Here is a 23,028-nt window from a genome sequence, read left to right on the forward strand (position 1 = left end):
TGCCATGTGGGGATGCTGGTTCCTTCTGGGAAATACTGGTTCCAAGTGGGGATGCTGGTTACATCTGAGGATACTGGTGCCATGTGGGGATGCTGGTTCCACCTGGGGATACTGGTGCCATGTGGGGATGCTGGTTCCACCTGGGGATACTGGTGCCATGTGGGGATGCTGGTTCCTTCTGGGAAATACTGGTTCCAAGTGGGGATGCTGGTTACATCTGAGGATACTGGTGCCATGTGGGGATGCTGGTTCCACCTGGGGATACTGGTGCCATGTGGGGATGCTGGTTCCATATGAGGATCTTGGAACCATGTTGGGATGCTGGTTCCACTTGGGGATACTGGTGCCATGTGGGGATGCTGGATACTCTTGTTGATATGTTTGATATCAGCAGAGACCTGGGTGATATTCTCTCTATATATATGACACCTTCACCTTCAGGATGTCAGGTGAACAAACCTTGAGAAGTTCCATTATCAAGCGCCATTTCCTTGCCTCTCCAGTTGGTTTTCACCAGAGCAGAGAACTGTGACAGTTCACCATGGTAACCAGCAGTAACAACACATGTGGGATATACTCAATACAAGGTTTATTTTCAGTATATTTTAGATGACATAAAACATCATCAACTTCTTATAAAAGGACTAAAAAGCAAGTTATTGTAGGTAGAGTTGTAAAAGCTACTCTGACATGACTACAAGGACCTACTGCCACATGCCAGCATGGAACATGTCACACTCATCTACATTACTAGGGCATACTAACTTACATCCATGTCGAGTAGTCATGGCAATCCATACATGCCATCCATGCTTGACGTACATTTTTTGCAGATAATCAACACACATTTATACAAATACTGGGTCCAATGTCCTGATTTCAGAAGGTGGTCACTGAGTATAGGATGATACTGTATTGGCAAGGCAAGAAGACAGGAACCACAAGACAATGGAATATGAGCACACCTTAATGGATATAGCAGCACAGGCTGCAGAGAAGATCCCACAAAGTGAGCATTGTTATGATCAAACTGACTACATTTACAACTGAGTCGAACAGTGAATTATAGAGACAGCAAACACTTTGCTCATTTTTTTCTCGAATGTATATGCGGTAGTTTTAATCATTATGATGTCCACTTTACTGAATTCGTGTCTCTGATTGTAACTTCCATGTCAATAATTGTATAAACTGAGTACATGTTCCATAGTTTGGCTGTTCACTGCTGTATAAGTAGCTAGATGCCTCTACAGCTTACACTAATCAAGGCGACAGTGAAACATTCATGGTATTTTATACAATGGAATAGAAATACAGTATCCTGGATAACTATGCGACTAAGTCCACTGGTCTGTTGTAGCAGCTCTAGTGATTGCTAGAACTACGCCTACTTCTATAACAACTCCTTTTAGAGGCATTTAGCTGATATGACAAACAGGAACAATTTCTTATGGTCAGACTTCGTTATTGCAAGTGTTAGCATTTACATCCAAACATCACATCCACTGCATTAAAGATGTGTATCTATAAAAAACTGTTCCTCTTTCCTGTAACTGCTTTACCTTGGAGTACTGAGGCCTGTTTCACAACACTCTGATAAGCCTTGGATCTTGTAATTTTTTTCGTAGCATTTGTACCCGGCATACTGTAACATAGGAGGTGGATATGCTATGAGAAAAGTTACGAAATCTTTGGATTATGAGAGTTTGGTGAAACGGGGCCCTGAGCAATGTAGTCAAGCTATGAAGTCATTGCAAAATGTAATCAGGCCTTCATTCAGTAAAATCTTCTTAAAAATATGTATACAAGGCACTAATGTGAAATCAGAAGCTCAAGATAACAGTGTCAAAAGAGACCTGCTATGGTTTCATTCACACATATCATTAGATATAAATCTGCTGTCAAAATATACACAGACATGGCAAAGACATCCTGCTATCAGCAAGAAATAGAGTTCTTGCATACTGAGTGAAACAGACCCAATAATAACAATTACTGATATCAATGATTGATAAACTAGTCAATGGCGAAGGAACAGTCAACATGTCTGAACATGTGACTACACTTGTTATCAAAGTTATCCATGAGAGTGCAGTCTATGCAATCTTAGGCTCTGTATTACTGTTATCTCCATGAGAGTGCACTCTTAGTAGACTTAACCTCAGTATTACTGTTATCTCCATGAGAGTGCACTTTTAGTAGACTTAACCTCAGTATTACTGTTATCTCCATGAGAGTGCACTCTTAGTAGACTTAAGCTCTGTATTACTGTTATCTCCATGAGAGTGCACTCTTAGTAGACTTAAGCTCTGTATTACTGTTATCTCCACGAGAGTGCACTCTTAGTAGACTTAAGCTCAGTATTATTCATAATACTCCTATATTGAGTCTAACAAACCCTAGTAGGTCGTGTCTGTAACATCTAACACTACTTATGTCCATGAGACTTCATTGTGAAAACGCTGATATTCTAAAAGTGTTTGCCTCTAAGTACCCTTTAGAAAAAACACACACAACACCACTGCATGATGGGTATCAACACATCACAACAGAACATAGCATTTTGTCTCGTTATCCAACTTATCATTTTCACAATAGAGATTTCCTAGCATGTAGTGGTTCAAGTGTTCACTCAGCCCACAAGTGATCACTCTGGGTGATCTACTGACATTGCTACAAGTAACTCCCTGCCTCCAACTAGTGATATTTTACATGTGATGTATGCTATCAGCAGTTTACGTCATACTTCCTAATGGTGTAAAATATGCACAACATTGCCACAATCAATCAATTTCAGCATCTTCTCAGTGACCAAAGAATGAATGAAACATTATTCTGTTTATAAATGATAACAAAAAAAATGAGTCTGCATTCAGTCAAGTGAAAATAATGTGATGATTTGACTTCAGTACATGCAGAACATAGTTGAAAATGTCCATACATACAATCCCGATATATCGTTATGACTAAAGTAGGGTGTACAAGACACAACCTTGTTTACTGCAGACAACAGCCATTGACACAGTCCATGGGACATCAAGCACCTTATCACAGTGATCTGATATTTCAATGCATGTTCTGCATAGAAAATCCATTTGAATATTGCCTTTAAATGTCTAATAAAAATGCATCGTATGATTATTGCATATAATGTCAATACAGATCCTAGTGATGGCTGCTTTCACTTGCCCGTGACACACAAATCAGCATCTGCTCTTTGTCCCCATTCTATCCAGGAGCCCTGAAAATACACATTGTCTTAGTTAAAGGGGGACAACTCTTCAATGATAAAGTTTGATACCAAACAGTGTGAATACAGCGGGGCATTCACCAGAGGGGCAAGATAAGAAAACCATTCAAAATACACCTATAATACCACTCTACACTTTTCAACTGTAGATTATTATCTGTAAAGAACTGAAATCTCAAAGCAAATTTTCAGCTCATGCTTTAATTCTGATGCAGAATGAACATGCTAGTTCAAAACAATAAAGGAATTGAAGGCATAAATTCAAATAAATCTAACCTTTAACTTGTAGGTTTGCCTTTAACACAGTATTTTTCAAATGATTACATAGTATTTTGTTAGTTGGATGCTGCAACTTAAGTAAGATATTGCACATGTATCTGTATCTTGTTTCCAATTACAACAATTTTCCAAAACAAGTTCTTTCTGTTCCCATTTGAGTAACTGATCATTACCAGTACTAGCTAAATGTGGGTATAAAATACATTCACAGGAACATAATCATTACAATTTCTTTCAAACAATTCCACACCTGTGGTCAGAGGCACATGATTTTTCATATTGCAGTTTTCAAACAATCTACAGGCCCATTGTATATGTGAACTGTCCATGGATACGGTATAAGTACTATAACTAGTTAATGTAGTTAATTCCTAGTTGTGTGCATGGCACAATTTACTCAAGAAAACATAAGTTATAAAATTGATAAAGCCAACGTTTTCATGCTCATAATGTTAGTTATTTTTGAAGATGTATAATTGTATATATGTATATAACTGAAAATTGTTCTTCGTTTTCTAAGAAGTCTTTTTGTATGTTCAACTCTTTTCTGTAGTCTTTCACCAAAAAATTGGTGAGCCAACTGATTATTTAGCTTTATCACAAAGGTTTGATAAAAAATTCTACTTACAGACTCATCTAATCCAAAGTATATTTAATTATTACCCACATAGAATGATTGTGAAGGGATCTTTTACAGATGTTTTCACTACATAAGATACCACAGAAAGTCAGCAGTATTTTGCATTTAACAGGGTTCAATCTGGAAAGTGACTGAGAACAACTTCAGCCATATTCAGCACATCAATGGCCTTTACACATTGTATCCATTAGAAGTGGGTCTTTGAAACCTTGGAAAAAAACCCATGGGCAAGAAGAATCAATCTGGGTGTGAGCAACCAACATTGGCTGAAAGATGACCATTGGATTGAGAGGTCAGAATGGTTGATTGCTTGGTCAATGCATACAATATTGATCGATAGATCGTCTGCTTATTTGCCAGCCATTATCATGAAATTCTGAAATATTGCTGAGTTTGCTGTGTTGAAAAAAACCCCCCAAACCCATGAAAGCCCTCAAGCATAACCCTTCTATCATAAGGTTTCTGACATTCCTCTGACCCTTTATGAGTTGTGAAGTTTTCTACTCACATAATACACTGGTACAACTTCCTTTCCAAGGATGTGAGCAGCTGTGGAGAGGCCACAGGCAGTCAGTCCTGCCAGGCAAGATGCTACAAGTGGCTTGCCAAGGTCAATGCCAGCCTGGTCAAATACTGTAAGGGAGATAACTCTCAAAGTAAACATACATGCATAAAACACACAGACTGCTGGTTTGGACTATGCTCATATTGCGTCATCAACTGTTCATAAGTTTACACATTCATATTACATCCTGACAATATCTGACATACAAGAAATTTTTTCTGAAAGCATCTTCAACACAACAGCCAGAAGATGAAAGTACATCATCTTCACTATGCACACTCAATATTCCTCTATCTGTAAACGTGTGAAGTTGTGGGTTAGCACTAGACTTCAGCAACCCATGCTTGTCATAACAGACAATCAGATCAAGTGGTCAGCCTTGCTGACCTAGTTGGCACATGTCATTGTATGCCCAGTGAGTAGACTGATGCTCATGCTGTTGATCACTGGATAGTCTGTTCCAGAAAAGACTGCTGCCACATTGCTTGAACACGGCGTCAAGTAACCAACCAATCCATCACCAGTAATATTACACACATCCACCTATTAGTCAAGCTGCCATAACAGGCTGTTTCTTATGAATAGTGTTACAGCCTTGCATCCATCTATTTCATACACTGCTTCTGAGTCAGATTGTCATTTTATTCCTGTACAGGGATGGATTGAGTTATATGTGGCCATATTTCCTTACTTGACTAAAAGTAGACCACATAAGTGTATATAACACATTACATTTGCACTATGTATGTGCATTCCAAGATACTGTAGACATTGTCAACCCATAGACACAATTTATAGTGAGCTCCATGACAAACTAGAAGTAAAATTAGTAGACACAGATTTAAAATTGGAATTGACTGACAATAATTAATATTATGATGAATATTAGTACACAGTGAAATGCTGACATTTTTTATTTACCTCAATGGTGTTTATTACAAGGCATATGCCTGGCTAAAAAAATATTTTCATTTGCTGCGGGTTTTGGAATGTTTCCAAGTGTCTTCATTCTCTTGTTTCTAGTGAATAAAGTGTTCAGTAAAACAATGTGGGACAGATTAGCATTTCTTTCACAGGATCCCTTGTACATACTACATGCATTATAAATGAATAATCTGTGAGTTCATCCTTTCTGAAATGGACAAATCTTTCAGTACGTGGTAAGTCGAGTGGAGGTGAATTGCAAGTTACACTTTTGCTTTGAAACAATTTGCATGTCCACTTTTCTATTCTAACACATTATCTACAAGTTCACTGTGAAACTTGTACATAAGTTCGTACACAGTTAATTTTGAAACAATTTAGAAGTCTGTTTCCCAAGTTTAGCATTTTGTCTATAAGTTCACCATGAATTTTGTCCATAAGGTGGTATTTCTCCTAGAACATGAGTTATAATTTCACCAACTATCTATGTATTACGCTTACAGGTCGAACACTGTACAAAACCCATGAACTCGAGGTAATGAAGTCATTACAATGTGTTACCCTGCTTGGGATTCTGGGTAAGATTAAGGTCTTAGTGACCTATGAATGTATTTTTAGGATTGGGGCCCACATTCTCAAAGTGATCTTAGTGTTATATCAATCATACCTCCCATACTCTAACATACACTAAAGAGAGTCATAATGCTATGACAATGTAGACAACTATGTAATCAGGGGTAATCAGTTCTGAAGAATTATGTACCTGTTGATTGTATTGCAATACCTGTCTGTAACAGGTTTGTCTGATCCAGACTTGATTAGTTACATTATACAACTCGAACATTATAAAAAAAGAACTAAAACACAATAGGAATTAACATGACAATTCAGTATTGAATAAACTTCTAACTATGTATTTTTGCAAGTAGACTTACATTTCTTGAGGTCTTTTTCAGATTTGAATGTCCCATCAGGATTGAAGATATCTTCAAATGGAATACATCTTGCTCCAGGAATGTGACCAGACTTGATCTCTGGCAGAAACACAATAATAATTGCATTAATAATAAAAGAAACACCACACCATGTTCCAACAGCAACAATAATACAGAATAATAGCACTGAATCAGATCCAAAACTAAAGCAAGTTAAACTGTACTATTTCCTGATCAATGGATCAGTGAGCAACATTCTCAACTCCCTTTGGAAAGATACAAGACAAACTGCCTTATGATGACAGGAACATTACCATCTAGTCTAGCTTGGTTAACAGAAGGAAAATTAAAAGAATAAAAAAAATCTCTTGCTTCCATACGTGTCTTTTTAAAATAATTTCATATCCTGAACTTTTAACCATCTTAGCATCTTTCTGTTTATACATTATGACTTGCCAAATGTAATCATGCTATTTGATATGCAAAATATCAGTAAACAGCAAGACAGAATAAGTATGACTAAAGATTGCACTGAACCGATGTCTGTTTGGACTCAGGTATGAAGACGTCAACAATAGCTACCTGGAGGCAGATCGGTCTCCCCCATGAAACTTGGCACATCACGGGCATCAACTATTTGTTCTCTCTTTGTTTGGACATTGTCAACCATCGCGTCGTAATCACGCAGCAAATTGGGATTGAGACGAGTTTCAAAATTACCTCTCTGAAACAGACATGTTGGGATTTGATGTGTGTCCCATTAACCCGTCAGTGTGATACTGAGTGAGTGAGTGAGTCACATATTTCAGCCATGTCATGATAAAAACAAGCAGTTGCCTCCAATGTGACATAAACCCCTGCTGCAAATTATCAAATCAAACTTGAGAAGTAATGAAAGTGAAGGTCGTAGTTTAAGATGAAGTGAAATGTAAAAAAAACCACACGACCAGTCAACCACTCTTGATGTTCAAACACACAAATATTTTCAAGACTCACTTTGACCTTGACATGAATGTATTGGTGTATGAATATGAAAAAAAAAGTAATAAAGATATTGCTTATCAAAAAAAACATTCAAGAGAAGACCTGAAAGAGTACGTAGAAAATCCATTGAACCATTCTTGAGATATCTCCCTGACACATGTAACATGCAGGTTAACATGCTGAAATCTTCAAAGTGTTGCTGTGACTTTGAAAATTATTTGAAGATCAACAAAATCACCTCTGCTCTGCGCCTTCCCCATATGCGTCTTGGTGTCACATATCAACAAAATCCAGTGAATGGTTCTTGCGATATCTCCCGGTAAAAAAGTAAAAGCAAGTGGAAAAACAACAGAAATAGAAAAAGAAAACCTTTTAGGCTATTGCCCTGTTTCCTGAAAATTTTACATAATTGTAAATTGTCTCAAAGATTGTTTATGCTTTTTCATATGTGTTGAAAACGTCTCTATTGTCTGATATTTCTATCCCCAGCCCGACCCTAACCGCTGTCTGCAACACACATCCTGGTCAGATGATCCCCTCTTCCCTGCTTCTTTACATAATAATAGTGGTAGTGAGACTCCATGGTAGCATACTTAATAGTTTCAGTATTAATGTTACATTTTTTTACCTCAGCTATCATTTATAATGAAGTTTGGAAATTTTAACTATAAATTGTATATTTATATACTTATCCTATCTCACGATTTGCACTTCTCTCTCTTGCCTCGACACTGAGTGGAACGAATTAGAACTTTCCTGTAGGCCTCTCTTGTCCATATGCCCGTGTTCCCCAGGCTGCTCTCCTTACAGGACGGGTCCCTTAGCCCATGCTGAGCATGCAGCATGCTCCCCTATCTACCCACATGACTACCTCAGAGAGATCATTCTTTTCTTTGAGCCCACGTCTTAATCTGTGTAGTGGGGAGGCTGGGTGGGCATACATCGCGTGAGATAGGATAAGTATATAAATATACAATTTATAGTTAAAATTTCCAAATTTTTAAACTTATCCTATCTCACAATTTGCACTTATTCCACGGTTGGACAGCGGGTTGCAGATTACCCTATGTCTCAAAGCACTGACAGTATAGAACTAGTGGTGGGTTCTCCTGAACCCCTTGGCTTACTAGGCACCATCGCTCCCAAGGAGTGGGTACTCCTGAGCAATGTGGTGTTCAGCTGCAACCCTCTCATATGCAAGGAGACGCAACTAGGCGAATCATCTCACTTCGTCGTGATTTATCAGAGTACCCCCGTAATTAAAGTCTTATGACTAGTAATCGGGCCCGTACCTGCTTCAAGACAGCCCGGCAGACCGCATCACAAAGAGGGGAAAAGGAAACTGAATCGGAAAGCTCACAAGTTTAACGTTCAGTACCAAAACAACACCACATGGCTTCCACTACTTACCACAGTAAGACCACAAAAGTGTGCTAAGGAACTTAGGAGCTATGAACACTACGAAATCCGTAAAGGAAATCGGGAAGGACTCACTACACTGACGTGATTGCTCCGAGGAGTAGACGTCAGCAAGCGAGATTGTTGAACTCTTCTACATCGCAAAAACAGGATCTAACTACTGTAGATCCATAAAGACACTAAAAGCAATCACCCAATAAACTGAGTGAAGAGTTCAATTCCCAGAAGAATTCAGAACAAAACTCAGAAACAAAGTTCAAATTTTATTCAGCATGTACACGAGAAAGAAAGCATAAACGCACTCTTCCTCATCTGCGTTGATGGGCTAATGACAGCTGCTGGGCCAAGACAAGGGGTCCGAACTGGTGAAGGCCTTGGACATCAGTGCCCGATAAATCCCGCAGATAATGTGAAGAAAACACTGTATAGGAGCGCCAAAAGCAACCCTCCATGATGGACGTCAAGAAACAGTTGCTGTGTAGAACCATCGTAGAGGCTAACGCACAGGGTCTCATGATGATTGGATGCTGCTGGGGGTGGCAGTCAAGCAAAAACATACGCCCTCAGTATAGTAGCACGCATCCAAAAAGATAAGGTTGTCCGTGAGACCTCAGCCTTGGATATAGATGACAGCGGGATGAATAGCCTCTTACCAAGACGACAGCGATCTTGGCAGGCAGCTAGGAAGATCCGTAGAGCTCTGACAAGGCAGAGAGACAAATCTTCCACATCATCAGGCCCAAGAATCGTTGACAAAGGGGGGATAGTGAAAAATCTATCTGGTTGTCCTGGTAACTGTTGTTGTTTTTTTGCGACAAAGTCGCAACGCAATCCCAGAAATACTCAGCCATGCCGTTTTCGTTCAAATTGCACACGATTCACATCAAGTGCATGCAACTCTGAAATACGAGCCGCAGTAGCCAATGCTACTAAAAAGAAAGTTTTGAACGTTATCTGTTCAAACGCCTTATCATGTAATGGTTCATAGTCAGTGGACACTAAATGACGGAGGACAACTGACAAATCCCATGCAGGAGGTCTGAACTTCCTGGACTGGTCAGCAAGCCTGAACGAGCGAAGCAGAGACTGGAGCTCGGGAGTAGTAGACACCTTTGTTCCAGTAGTTGTGGCAAGAACCGAATTACTGGCAGCCAAATGGGTTGCCAATGTAGTACCTTTAAGCTTCCTCTTAGTTCATAAATGCTGTAGAAATTAGGTAACAACTTGAGTTGATGCAGTGGTGAGAGAAATAATTCCCCTAATACCACAATAATGTTCAAATTTCTTCCATTTATTGTCATACAATGATCGAGCTGAAGTACTGTGTGCAGCTACTCTGTGAGAGTAACCCTTAGCTCTCAGAGATTTCTGTAAATGCACCATATGTGCAGATCCAGGGTCTGTGGTGACCTGTGGTACACGTCTGAATGACGATGACGAAGTAAGTCGTTGTGGGCTGGTAGCAGTATTGGATTCGGTTCTGCTAACTGATTTAGATCGACGAACAACTTCTTGCTGGCCAAAAGGGTGCAACCAAGACCAGACGAATCTTGCTGGTTGTAAGTAACTTCTGAACAACTTTGGGAAGGAGAGCTGGGGGAGGAACTGCGTAGGCGTTCAGTCCTCCCAAGATATTGCTATCGCAATCATGGTCCCACGCCTGAGGATCCGGAATAGGTGGTATGAACCATGGAAGCTGATGGTTGTACCAAGTGGCGAATAGATCTACTTCTGGTTGACATACTGGGTAGATCATTGACTGAAATATCAGAGGCAGTAACATCCACTCTGTTGGTGACCGCCGTTTGGGACGAGACAAGGCGTTGGCTATGACATTCCTCACTCCGTGAATGTGTGGGGCTCTTGCCACAATGTGAAGAGAATCAATTAGGTGGTAAAACCGAAACGTCCACTGAAGCAGAGCTGCTGACCCTGTCGAGCCTTGATGGTTGATGTTACACACCGGTGGAAGACATGTTACCAAAAACTGGTGAAATCAAACGAACAGTAGCATGTTGACTAGTCAGGGAGACAGAAGGATGGGATGACCTGACATGACCTGGTGATCTGGATCGATTAGTAGAGCCTGACCTACCATCCCGATGGGATGACCTTGAGAGAGAGCAGGTGAACCTAAACGCTGAAGTGAAGCAACCCCAGAACGCTGATGCGAATCACATAAGTGGCATGAATTGGGATGAGCAAACGAATCAAATTGATGATGCAAACCAGATGTACCTGAATCAGTTTGATCCCATGACTCACTTCGTCTAGAAGCCGTGGTTTGTGAAACTGCCTCAGTATGTTTAAGTGAAACCGAACAGTGTACTGAACTGGTTCGGTGATATGAAACATCACGGAAAGGTGAATTGATTCTATCTGGTGAATTGATTCGGCGATGTGAACTGATTCGATCTGGTGAATCAGTTTGGCGATGTGAATCCAAACGGTAGGAAGTGCTGATACCACCATTTGAATCAATACGTGTTTGGTACGATCAATAGAAACAGACTGACGACCAACGTCACTCTGCTGGGGTGAACTTGACTGCTCAGTCGATCTACGAGATGGATTTGAGACAAACTTGTCCGGCAATCTAGACCGACTAAAACTTGAACGTTCCGACGAAACAGATCGATGATGCAGATCGGTGAACCATAACAACTACCCTAGAGCCAGCCTGAGACGTTGAGCCAGGTGAAGAATGCATCCCCAAAAGCTTCTGAACATCTTCCAAAAGTTAAGAATCTGAAGAAGCGTCCAAAAAATCCTCTGCCTCGGAGAGCGGGGATTTCAAATGAGCCGTGATGGTAGGACGATCCAGGCGTGGTTTCTTGGTAGGAGCGGGGCCTTGGTCAACAGATGCATTCCTAGCTCTATCTGCAATCCTACGAGCAAGAGAGAGAAGTGCAAATCGTGAGATAGGATAAGTTTAAAAATTATATATATTCTGTGGACAAAATGAATGACCCCCCCTACTCCCCTCTGAAAATCCTCATCGCCTCCCCCTGGTGATAAATTATGAACGGTCCCTTAGACATATATATTATCGTGAAGATATTCATCATATTTTCAGGATAATAAATCATTATTAATTCACTCCTAGAAATAAATGATGAATTCCAACTGAATGTTAAAATATGTCAAACCCAGATTATGTGCGAGGCAAGTATGTTTTGGTCAGGGCTGGCAAGTTTTACATCTAACCAACCATGTGGTGTGGCTGAACCTTTAGGGAATTTCATCCCCTAATCCCAACATGGATGAAAGTCACAAGCAGGTGTATGGTACTAAAAAAACTAGAAACATAATCTGGGCAATCCTGAATTCAAACAGACGATCATAGATTTCTGGCATATGATAAGTAATTCAAGATAATAACAACTAAACATAAAAACAATCACCCGATTAAAATATGTCAAACCATACTTAATGGAAAATATGTTACATTTTGTCAGAATGGTAAAAAATGAACATGTTATCAGGACAGACTGTATATCAATGCTTGATGCCATCTGTAAATGTGAATTCCTCCATCCATGACACTATGCTGGAAAGTGTGACAGAGAATAGCATGATTCAGCGGTTCCTTATGCACATAATGCACATAATGCACATAATGCACATATGGGGTGACATTGAGAAAATAATACACAGTATACATGTTAATGCTTAACATATTCCGTAACATACAATAGGTCTTATGAAGACCAAATACATGTAGTATGAACTGAATGTTAAATGATCAGTAGCATCATGGAAGGGTCATCTAGCTATGTAGGATGTGAAATATTACAGCCATGTGTCAAGTGACTATTCTTCATTGTGTAACGATGCAATATTTACATAGTGCTTATTTCTCTGGTAAAATGTTTGTGCTTGTACTAAGTACCGATGGGAGGTAGCCAAGTGGTTAAATCGTTTGTTTGTCCCACCGAATCTGGGTTTGATTCAGTACTGTGTGTGAAGCCTATTTCTGGTACCCCCTACCATGACACTGGTGGAATATTGCTACAGGTTGCATTAAACCACACTCACTGAGACACACAGTTCATGTAATCATCAGTTGACCAGATTCTGCTTACCAAACCCTTTCACCTTGTAAATCCTCTGACAGATGTTGCTGCACACACCCAAAGCTGAATACAAGTCACCCCAGTCAAAACGATAGTCCATAATATGCAAGTGTTGATTCTAGGAAAAAACAGTTAACCCATATTGAAATTTAAAACTTGGTGATTTGTTTCCCTTTAAAGTCTTGCAAACAGCTGCCCATAGGCTCAGATAGTGCTTCCATAGGTACTGATGACAATTCCACCAGATGAAATAAGTTGATTCAGAACTGGATGGATGCTGATGGAGATCCTGTCCTGCTGGAGAACAGATCCTAAGCTGAGATCCTTTAGGTCGGGGTCCAGAGACAAAGCCAAGTCAGTGTGATTTGTTTATAGTAGTGTTACTTGTTATCAACAACCTGTTGTTATGGTGCTGACTGTCACTGCATACTACACATACGAGGGGTGTCCTATTAATGGTCAGCCTCACTATATTCTTGATTTCCAATGTTAGAAAAGTTTCTATTTTATTTTCAACGAATCATTAGCAAAGGCATATCGAATATTTCACATATTTAGTTTATGTGGTTAACGAGATATTTGTCATCACAACACACTGGGTGTAATATTTCTTGAAACATTAATGCAGAAAGTGAAAAACAATCTGTCATTTGGTACCTCTTGGATGATGGCATGTGCTCAGATGATTTGGTATAAAATATGTTCAGTATGGTATGGATGACTTCATGTCATAAACACCATTCAAAGATTTGGATTGCTTGATTTATATTTAGACGAGGATGTTTTTAAAAGACATCTCCATGTTGATCTTTCAAAACCATGTTGTCCAGATATTCAAGCTGGCACTGTTTACAACATATTGAGAACTGACACTTGTGTGACCATTCAGTATGTCATTTGAACCCTTGGCATCATGCATGAATAAGTGAAAACATTCGAATAAGTTATATCCTTTTGAATACGTCATCTGAAAGTGGGGGTTTCAAAAAGCGATTGTATTTTCAAATTGCAGTTTTATGCACTTTTATATCTATGTTTGATTCTGGAGGACTTCTGATTATCACAAAATGTTTCTTTCATATTACGTTTCCTGAAGTTAGTGATGCATTTATTGCTGATTTTGTGGGGTTTTTTTGAGTACCAAGGTAAAAAGTCAAACAGAATGGAGATTGTGAGGCTGGAACATGGCAAAAACAATTTGCTTGAGCTTGACAGATAATATGTTTAAAAATAAAACATAAAAATGGTTGCATTTTTATAACTGTCCAGGTGAGGCCAACCACTTTTGGGACACCCCTTGTATGTAACTGAACAGAAATTCTCTCATCACTTAACAGAAAGCCCAGGCCCCCTACAGTGGCAATGCTGGGCAGTCCGAGGGGAGATGACATGACATGCTAGGTTGGGCATGAAAAGAAGCTTGTCTTGAAGCAACATGAATGTTTTAAGGCTCCCACAAGTGACGAAACCTGTTGACAAGAGGCTTGTACACGGACATGCCTCACTGACAGCTGATCTTGGGAGAGCCCGTGAAGGTCCCGGGGTAGAATAGGCCTTCAGCAACCCATGCATGCCATAAAAGGTGACTATGCTTGTTGTAAGAGGCGACTAACGGGATCGGGTGGTCAGACTAGCTGACTAGGTTGACACATGTCATCAGTCCAGACTCGATTATTTACAGACCGTCGCCATATAGCTGGAATATTGCTAAGTGCGACGTAAAACTAAACTCGCTCGCTCGCTCGCTCGCTGATCTTGGGAACTGATCATTATTTATCTTGCCAAAATCATAGCTGATATGGTGCACTTCATTGCTAAATAGCAAAAGGATGGGATGGGATAACCTTGAATGATCCTGAGACATCAAGTAACAACTGTGCATAACTTGAAGAAAGATGTCCCTGAATGTGTAAGGATGCTCTCAAATGAAGAGGAAGCTGTAACAAAGTGTATGGATATCAACTTCTTGTTTAACATGTAAAGTTATGTTTCGATATAGATTCTTACACTGTTACCATACTGAAGGGGAGTGAGTGAGTTTAGTTTTACAATGCACTCAGCAATATTCCAGCTTTATGGCGGCAGTCTGTAAATAGTCGAGTCTGGACCAGACAATCCATTGATTCACAGCATGAGCACTGATCTGCACAACTGAGAACCTATGACGTGTCAACCAAGTCAGCAAGTCTGATCACTGTATCTCATTAGCTGCATCTTATGAAAAGCATGGGTTACTGAGGCCAAGTATTCTCATCTGGACCTTCACGGGTCACCAAACAGAAAGTCACTTCAACCAGATGATGAAACGTACCTATGCAGATTAATAATAACAACAGGTAATTGATAACAAGTAGCACATAATTGAATGAGGAGAGGGGATAATAAGAACAACAAACAGCACAAGTCCTGAAGCCAATATACAGGAACACAAACAAGCAGACTAACTGAAGCAAACCAGTATGATCACATGCCGTAGTCAGTGCAGTGTCTGGTTGGAGAATCATGTACCGTATAACTCTTGGAAAGATGATGGACACTACAGGCCCATGTGGCAAACCAGTCAGAACAGGGTCTATGTCCTTCACCTTTCATATAGTGCGGGAAACATAATCCAGTGATTGACATTGTGAGAAACAGTAATGACTAAAACATTTCCACAATGGAAGATTTTCAAAAGGAAAAAAAGAGTAAGATTGGAATATAGAGTCCTTTGTGTACACATTACATTATCATGTTGCAGAAAGCTGGTATGGGTACTGTCGTACCTTGAAATGATCTGGGACTCAAACCCAGGATTCTGGCCAGAGAAATGTGGCACCTGGTCCATGTCACAAGGGTACCTTCTCACCTTGACTTCAGGCTCTTCGTCTGTCACTTCATATCCATTCTCCACCCACTTCTTCAGACCTCCATCAAGCACCGATATCTTATTGTGGCCATACAACTGAAGACAATATCAGGAACTCAGGTTACTATGGTTCAAAACAATTTCAATACACTCTTTTGTAACTGAGTATTATTTTCAAGCCTGTAGTAGTGGACACTTCAACAATGAATGTAATGTATGTGAAAAAGGTAGATTACACAACTTTGTGATTTGGGGCAAGGATGAAGTGGGGACTAAAGTTACATTTAAGATTATCGTACCTCACACATGAATGTCGCTTTCTGATTGGCTAAGCGCTATTCTATTATTTTCAATGTACCCCGCTTACAGGCGATGTATTATTTTCAATGTACACCGCTGGGAATTCCGAACTCTTCTGGTGCTTCATGGTAGTACTTCTTTGTCTTGAATAACTTTGAATCACACATGAAGCATGGAAATTACTGATGTTTTGTGATTGAAAATCAATGGAAGGGAGATTACTCTAAATCTGTTTACCTTGTGCCATCTGCAAAATGGTGATTCGCCTCACATTCAAACAGTTCAAAATTAAAATTCAGGTGTTTGGTAAGAAGAGCCTGCGGGCTCGAGGAACATGAACAAATCTTGAGGGGTACATGAGTCCATGGCCCCCTCATGACCAGTGAACAACTTATATTATAGCACTACAGTCTGTCTGCAGTGAAAACGTACAGATGAATTTCACTTTACACAAAAAAGTACATCAAATAAGGTGACATTAAGATTGCAAATCCTCAAAATTTTACCTTGCCAATAAAACATTTAAATATTAAAATTTTATTCAACTTAGGATAAAAGTTGTTTAACAAACGATCATAGTTTGAAATCCCTATTACTGGTGTGTATCACAAGAGGGTAGGTACATTAAATGAATCACTGAAAACAAATAGGGTTGATTTAAATTAACGCTCATCATGTACCACACTTGCATCTGTTTCATTCTTCCAACTACTGTGCTTACCTCCTTATAATGCCAACCAATAAGGGCAAGTTCAATCTATGATCATTTATTGAACAGCTTTTCATCCTTAGCTGAACAAAATTATAGGGTTCAAATTAGATTCATGGGTGCTGCTCACGTCAAAGGGAGGCAACTCTGCAAGTTAACTACAGTACCTTTGGCACTACGGCCTCCTGTGTCCCCAAAATATGAAGCATATATATACACATAATGAGTTAGTCATAAATTAAGATAACTGGCCACATATGTTTGAAAATGTAATATTTCATATTGGAGACAAATACTGAAGTACATACACCCTTCCTATTTGCTTAGACACAGCTGTATTGTGACATAATGCAAAGAACCCATGGACAAATGTGCTAATACACTGGGGAAGCTAGATTCACCATATGTTATGATCTGTTATGCAAGGGATACTGAACAACTTGGCATCAGATGTATTCACACATTTATTAAAAGTATATTGCAAATAGAGTAATACGAGATTAACTGGACTGGTTCATTGCATCCATAGCACCTGCTGTTTTATGAAATCAATAATATGTTTAACAATGCAATCTTTACATGCCAATAACAGCATATCTGTTTAATCAGTCTGAGTGAGTGAGTGAGTGCTTACTAAACGTCATGTATCTGCATAGGATCTACCAAGATATCAGTTGTGTAAACTGTCCACAACTGGTGACTATAGCTCATTTCACTTCACTGGCCATGACTATTCTATTGAAAATATATATGTCTGCTGTGCATTTAAAAATGTATACCTGTCAAAAATATATCAAAATTTAATATATGGAGGACCCTGTTATGCATATAATTAATCCACTTTTGAAATGTTGAATCTGCACACCAAACAAGGTTTTATTTTCATCCTGCATCTGGAGCAGTGGAGCAGTCTGTGGATAAAATGTTAAAAAGTTTCCTTGCCACGTCAAAGATCCAGATTTGATTATCCATATGGGTGCATGGTGTGAAGGCCATCTAGTCACCTTCATGAATATATCAGTGTTATATGATAGCAGTTGTATCAGTCTGATATGAATCCCAAATTATTTTAGTCTCAGTCAACCTAAACAAACAACGAGGGTACTAGTGTTGAAACAGTATACTGTGCCAATTACAATTCACCCACTGTCAGATAGACCCACTAATCACCATTAACACTCTGCTGATTGGTAATTAATCCGTATTAGCAGACATTGCCTGGCATCACAACATGTGGGACACTCGGTCTTTGCTTTACACGATCAGTGGAAGATCAAAGCTTCGTGCAGATAAGTGAGTCAAGTTTGCATTGATTTAACTGGTTGGTTTGTAAAATTTACTGTTCAGAAACATAAACAGCATATTCTTTACAGACGGTCACTTTTATAACATAAAAGAATGGGTATTTTTTCATGAGAAATGACCCAAAGGTGAGCTTTCACTCACCCTGAACAACCACCATGTCCGCACTGAAGGTCTTGTGTTGAATCTATCATAGGCAATGATGTGGGTATCACTAGAGATGCCCAGGCCCTGGACATAATCAGTGAAACACTTGGGGTCCGGGAGATTGCGGGGAATCAGAGGCGTTGGCTGTACACACTGGTTCAAGTCAAAATGTTTAGATCCAGGGATATGACTTCTGCAGCAAGATAGTTACAAAAAATAAACATGCAATAAATAGTCGAAACAGTCCATGTTCTTGAGCGCTCATCTTAACTGGTATTCTAGAAGTTGGCAACTAACAAGAAAATTTAATGTATAACAACTGCTTGTTAAATGCATTTAGTGATGCATCAATGTAAACCCCTGCACCTTTAATATAACACAAAAACAATGTAAAGCAATAAAGTATATCAATATAACTTTAGGACAACTGTTACATATGTCATATTTGGGATTTCACTTTCTTAGTAAAGTACAAATTCTAGTACTTTTTCGGTTGAGTCCCATCCGGGATTCGAACCCGCACCCTCAGAGTCAGGCACCTAATCGCCAGCACACAAAGTCAGCCGCCTAGCCCGCTAAGCCACCGCGACTTCCACTTCCACTGACTTTGTGTGCTGGCGATTAGGTGCCTGACTCTGAGGGTGCGGGTTCGAATCCCGGATGGGACTCAACCGAAAAAGTACTAGAATTTGTACTTTACTAAGAAAGTGAAATCCCAAATATGACATATGTTGCATTTGACCACTTTCTAAATGGCATCGTGTAATCACAGGACAACTGTTGTTTTTCATTCATTATCAAATTAACTAAAATTAACTGGATTATTGAAGAATCAATTGGCCACCATCCTGAAGGAGGTGACAATCAAGTCAAGGTCAGACAAACCAGTGTCTGATTGAATCACAATCATTCCACGACATCAAACATACCACTAAATCTGACCATTGTGTGCAGGATCCCATTCACAATGATACAGCATGCACACACTCCATCAGATAAACAGCCATAATATTTCTTCAAACGTTTTAAGCAAGTCAACATCTTCCTTTCACTTGCAATCTAATCTTCTGGCAAAGACAACATAAGCACTCTATGCTGATTTGTAATCTATGCTGGAATATTCTGGTAATGGGTAAATAAATTTCAAGTCTTTCCATTCTGTTTGAATGGATAACCAACCTTCTTTTTTTCTCATGCCTCCATGACAAAATAATCTGTGATGCTCACTCGTGGACTGTTTTGGAAGTAGTTCATTAGGCGATGGGCCTTCTTGTGCACAGGGTTACAAACTGCCACAAGCAACATATTCGGTGTCTTTATGTTATCACTATTCAGGGCAGTAAAAGTTTCAGGCTGACTCTCATGCCAGACCCTAGTCATCAGTTATTTACCTGTGAATATCCAGGCTACAAATGATCTTCAGTAACCCAAGATGATCAGCAGAGGTGACTAACATGTCAATGTATCCCAACTGAGTAGATTGATGTTCATGCTGTTGATCACGCGAATATTTGGTCAAGACTTGTCTATTTACAGACTGCTGCCATGTTGCTGGAATGTTGCTGAGTGAGGTGTAAAACTAGACTCACTCCTTAATTATCTAAGGTAGTCATTGCCATTCTATTATGATGATTACGTTCATCCAATTTGCCACTATAGCCTCACTTCAGTCTAACATTAAATGTGATACTGATAAAATACCTTTTCAAATAGATTACACTCATGTCAAAAGCAACATTCTGTATTAAGATATGAGAGGTTAAAATGAAGATGTCACTTCTGAAACAGAATACTAACAGCAATGGATCTAGGGCACATGTCAGACAAATATCAAGAAACTGTACCAGATTATTATATCAAAGATAAACTAGCTACCTTCACAACATGGCTGTAACTGAAATAGTCTTAAAAGTGGCATCACATGTAACCTTTCAAATTTGAAATGACAAGGTGATTACTAACTTTTGATAGAATTCGGTGTAGCTATCAATGCCAGGTTTTGGCAACCAGGATGTGTCTAAGATTCGTAGGATCCCATTGGTATTATGCTGGATTGAGGCTAACTGCTCACGGAGCCAATTGGTAGAGACTAAGGTTCCAAGTCGTATAACTGTCATAGTTAAAGTATCTGAAAACAAAAACATACGAGATAATGATATCATTCTGTATAACAGTAGTCACATACATCATCATCATCATCATCATCATCATAAACACCAGGAAGCAACAGACATACATTACCACCTATAGGTCCAAACTGCTTACTTGCTCAATATAATGTCTTCAATTGTTAGATGGATATAAATACTTTAACACATCTTAGAATTTAAAGGGACATTATTAGGAATGTTCTGTCTGTGTATTTACACTACACAATAGCTGACAAGGCCTGAAGACATTCTGGTCTGTTTGCCTTATTCCACGAGAGAAGTCTCTTTCCAGTGACACCACAAGGTATGGTAAATTGAGAAAGTCTTGCTGAATGGAAAGTTTTGTTAATATTGTGAATGAACTTCAGGTGCAAAACTTTCCAGGGACAATGACATCTCTTAATTTGTTAAACAATTATTCCTAGTCCATGTAAATTATGTGATCAGACATGGTGGACATTCCGTACTGTGTTAACACAATGTACATACATATTGTGCCTACTCACATCTCAAAATGAAGTGTAGTATTATTTTGTTTCGCTAAAGTCACAATTAGTGTAGCTGGATGATCATATGTCAACAAACTACCTAGGCAGTTGAAATAGCAAGAGTGTGTGAAATCTCATCAGTGACCGGTTAAACTGTTCCATGTATAAAAACTATCCATCAATTCACCCAAAATCTGTTGCATAACCTTGGTTTTGATTATAAATATTTTACATTTATACAGCACAACCTGCAATTAAACTGACACAATGCTAAAGCATATTTCTCTTTATAAAACAATAGTTTCAGATACTATATCTTGAAGATCACTGCATCCGAATTGATCTCTATACATTATCAGGTATGTTTTAACTAAATCAGCACTATCGAAACTTGTGCATTCGCACAGCTGATTGCTATTTCTAGCACTGTATACAAGACAATCACACATGTTAATCTTAATCACTAAGTATAAGACAATGCCTAGCAAAAACAAATTAGAACTGAATAGCTGACTAATTTTGTCTAGCAATGTTTAAGTGCAAATTTGACATATTAGGAGACAAAGTAATCTTTTCCTGCATTTACAATTGCATTGTCAACAATTTTACTTGCTTTCACAAAAGGTGAACTTGACATAGAACTGTCAGGGTTGAACTTTGTCAATTTACAGTATGCTCCTCACATGGAAGAACTTTCCTATTGTTTGTAATCTAAGACCCTTATCTTTAAATATAATACAAGATTATTACGATCCATGAGCAGTTGACATGTCGTATGAGCATACAGATATACTACCATAACATGGAAAGTGTGGTAGGTGTGACATCACACTTCAAAATTATTTCAAACATGAATCAAATTTTAATAACACACATGATCATTGATGTACTGTGATTCTAATAATCCTGATGACATGCATTTATACTTCATGACCCTGAAACAAATCCACTAAATGCAGTCCAAGCAAACATTTTTTTCCAGTAAAATATTTTCCTTGCACAGAGAGTAGATGCATGTTAGCTTAGACAACATATAACAATGTTCGTGGTGTTGAGAAATGGTTTCAAACTGAAATTTACAGAGGGCAATTTTGATGTTTTACATTACAGCAATAACTTGTTAACAACTGACATGGAACTGCTGTAGCTCATGCATCACTGAATACTATATATATATGATCACCATTTGGTATGCACGTAAACATTTACAACAGCAGGTGAAGCATATAATTGAAACCCACACACAGAGAATATTAATGCATGGATTTAATTGAAACATTTCAGTAACTAAGTGGCATCCATTTCATATTGACTCAAAAGTTAATAAAATATTAGCATTCTACATTAATTGCAACGTGTTCGTGTATGTTTCATGTTACACAGTATGAAAATGTTACATGTATAAGATCTATATTTGATATAAAACTGTTGTGAGCTTGAGAATGTCACTTCATAAAATATGTGTCATTTTCTTGATAACAATACTAACATCAGGACAACATGACAAGGGACAATATTACTATTTGTTTGTTAACTGCTGATTATCAACTAAATGGACATGTAGATAACGTCCTCACGACACAACATGACTGGAAACTACCTGAGATATATGGTATTATATCATTCAGTTTTGACCATACAATTAACTGCTATTAAAATGTACATACACAAACTGACGAGCACTTTGAGCTGACCTACTGACCACGGTGTGACAATCGCAGCTTAAACTTGACTGCTGGTGCCTGCTACAGATTAGAGTCCGGCCTCCCTTCGCCAACAGGGAACAGCAGACGTGATAGATACCGTGGTATCTGCATTTATGGTTAACTGTGTCATCTACTGCAAAGCAGTTACAACTAAGAATACTCACACCACAGAGCTGCTGGTAACCACAAGACGTGTCTCCGACACTGTGCAGCTCATGCGAACTGCTTTTCTGACGTGATCGCAACGCCAGGCGAGTTATGCGTGACCTTGACCTGTAATGTTTTGGAATTCAACACTCAACTTCC

The 23,028-nt window shown here is 38.9% G+C and overlaps 1 protein-coding gene across 1 annotated transcript; it reads right to left on the bottom strand.

Annotated features, from left to right (window-relative positions):
- Nucleotides 1-574: 574 nt before the first annotated feature.
- On the bottom strand, nt 575-23,019 carry LOC137293737 (thiosulfate sulfurtransferase-like). Its single transcript, XM_067824449.1, has 8 exons — nt 22,887-23,019; nt 20,341-20,506; nt 18,376-18,571; nt 15,921-16,016; nt 7,176-7,317; nt 6,594-6,692; nt 4,678-4,802; nt 575-3,241 (listed from the first exon to the last, which is right to left on the bottom strand). Exons 2-8 carry the CDS (start codon nt 20,493-20,495, stop codon nt 3,182-3,184), a joined length of 873 nt encoding a protein of 290 aa, XP_067680550.1. The 5' UTR covers nt 20,496-20,506; nt 22,887-23,019; the 3' UTR covers nt 575-3,181.
- Nucleotides 23,020-23,028: the final 9 nt, after the last annotated feature.

Source organism: Haliotis asinina, chromosome 8 (assembly GCF_037392515.1).
Source record: "Haliotis asinina isolate JCU_RB_2024 chromosome 8, JCU_Hal_asi_v2, whole genome shotgun sequence".
Lineage (NCBI taxonomy): Eukaryota > Metazoa > Mollusca > Gastropoda > Lepetellida > Haliotidae > Haliotis > Haliotis asinina.